Genomic DNA, 2358 nt, shown 5'->3' on the forward strand with positions numbered 1-2358 from the left:
TGCTTCTACTAAATACTGAGCAAAGGGTCTGAATACTTAGGACCATGTGATATTTCAGTTTTTCTTTTTTAATAAATCTGCAAAAATGTCAACGATTCTGTGTTTTTCTGTCAATCTGGGGTGCTGTGTGTACATTAATGAGGAAAAAAAATTAACTTAAATGATTTTAGCAAATGGCTGCAATATAACAAAGAGTGAAAAATTTAAGGGGGTCTGAATACTTTCCGTACCCACTGTATATATATTATATATATAGTCTCTACATATAGATATATATATATCTTATATGGTCCAGTATGCAAAATATAGTTTCTTGTTTCTTTTTGATTTTTGGGGTGAAATGGTTGACAGGTTTGTTAAAAATTCACTTTCTGTGTGTTAATGCAATGCTGAACACTTGATCGCTGTATGTGACATACAGTTAAATACATGTAAGAAAAGACCAATCAGAATTCAGTATGCAAAAATGACATCATAATTTCAGTTCGATTTCGATTGCCGAACATTTGATCAAATGTAAATCAGTAATGTGAGGTGTGAACGTGAGTCTCACTATGATGGGCATCCAGTAGTAGTTGAGCGCCGCCGTTTCAAACGTGGTTCCTGGAGTCTGAATCCTGCCGGAGAAGAAGAAGAAGGCCAGCACACCTGAAAACAGACCAGACGTCATCAGCTTCAGCTCACACATGAAGCTCCAGAGATCTGAGGTGTGTCTAAACTCAACATCTCTCACCAACTCCACCGACCACCAGCAGCTTCCCGAAGAACAGCAGCAGATCCGTCACTTTATCCAGCACCACCACCCTGACAACAACAACACAATACCCTCTTAACAACCAACACATCTCCTCATGAGGAAGCATTGTCCTGTCTTGGGTTCTTGAGTTGCTCTTCTTTGTAGCTTCATAACACTGTTCCAAACCAGACAACACACAATCAAAAACATCTTTTCCATCTTTTGACCAAGCTTATTTCCTTTTTCCCCTAATTGTGACCTTTATCTCACAATTCAGATTTTTTTTCCCCTCGTAATGACTAAATGAAAGTACATGAAATTTGTTAAATAATAAAAATAGGTGAAAGGATTTTAAGGAAAAAGTTTCAATTTAGATTTTGTTTGAACTTCATGAAAACACCCATTTCATCACAAAATCAGATTAATAAATACACATGTAAAAAAATTACAAATAAATTAAAATAACGTTAATTAAAAACGTTTCACATAAAAATTTGCATTGTTTAGATTTTGATTGATCTTCATAAAAACACTAATTTCACCTCAAAATCAAAAGAAATACATTTAAAAAATAATAAATACAAAATTTTTCACATAAAAATCTGTATAAAATTTATATTTTGTTTAAACTTTTTGAAAACATTCAATTTCACCTCAAAAAAAAAAAAAGTTTTGCATACAAATTAAATTATTTTGTAACCTATACGAGTTTATAACTTGCGATTGCAAGAAGATATAAGCTTGAAAAAGTAAAGTGCACTTGTGAAAAAAAATTTGTGAGAAGTAAACTCTCAATTGTGTGGAAAAAATTCTGAATTCAGTGTTTTATTCCATGGCGGGATAATAATAACAACAACAATAACAGAATTTGGAGATGTGAGATAAGTTTTTAACTTGCAATTGCCATATATAAACTCAATTCTGAGGAAAAAAGTCAGAATTGTGAAATAAAAATATTTTTTATATAGCCGTGGCAGCGATACACGACGAGCGATTCTATAACCGTTTCTATTTCTGTGACGTTTCAGATGGAACAACATACATGACATTGATCATCTCAGGAGCTGATTATGTTATTTATTTAATGTTAAAAGTATCTCATGTGAATTTGAATATCATTCTGCTTGACCTTTATAGCCACACTGAAGACGCGATGCACTCTAAAAAATGCTGGGTTAAATACAACCCAGTGCTGGGTAAAATAGGGACAAACCCAGCAATTGGGTTGTTTTGACCCAGCGGTTGGGTTACTACCCAGAAGGTTGGGTTAAACATTTAACCCAACCGCTGGGTCAAAACAGCCCAATTGCTGGGTTTGTCCCTATTTTACCCAGCACTGGGTTGTATTTAACCCAGCATTTTTTAGAGTGTGGATAATTTACCTCAGATCTTGAAAATAAATGAAAACAAGAATGAAAAAACTGTGAACGCAATCTGAACAAACAAGTCTATTTTATGACATAGATTGTATCAATCAGGATGTATATATGTATTTTTAATAATGTTAAGATGGTTTTATATTATTTACTTTATCTGTTTTGTTGCAATAGCGCACTTGCAGAGAGAGAGAGAGAGAGAGAGAGAGAGACTCCGCCCACCTGCTCTTCTGATTGTCTGTGATT

General features: G+C 34.0%; 1 protein-coding gene across 1 annotated transcript in view; it reads right to left on the bottom strand.

Moving 5' to 3' along the window:
* The window catches only part of slc44a4 (solute carrier family 44 member 4), a 34071-nt gene that overhangs the window by 2146 nt on the left and 29567 nt on the right, over nt 1-2358 (bottom strand). The window contains exons 19-20 of the mRNA XM_016494436.1: nt 734-804; nt 554-648 (exon numbers count right to left, since the gene is read on the bottom strand). Of these exons, the coding sequence (XP_016349922.1) occupies nt 554-648; nt 734-804 (166 nt within the window). The remainder of the gene's footprint in view (nt 1-553; nt 649-733; nt 805-2358) is intronic.

This window comes from Sinocyclocheilus anshuiensis, unplaced genomic scaffold, assembly GCF_001515605.1.
Source record: "Sinocyclocheilus anshuiensis isolate Anshui unplaced genomic scaffold, SAMN03320099.WGS_v1.1 scaffold1497, whole genome shotgun sequence".
NCBI lineage: Eukaryota > Metazoa > Chordata > Actinopteri > Cypriniformes > Cyprinidae > Sinocyclocheilus > Sinocyclocheilus anshuiensis.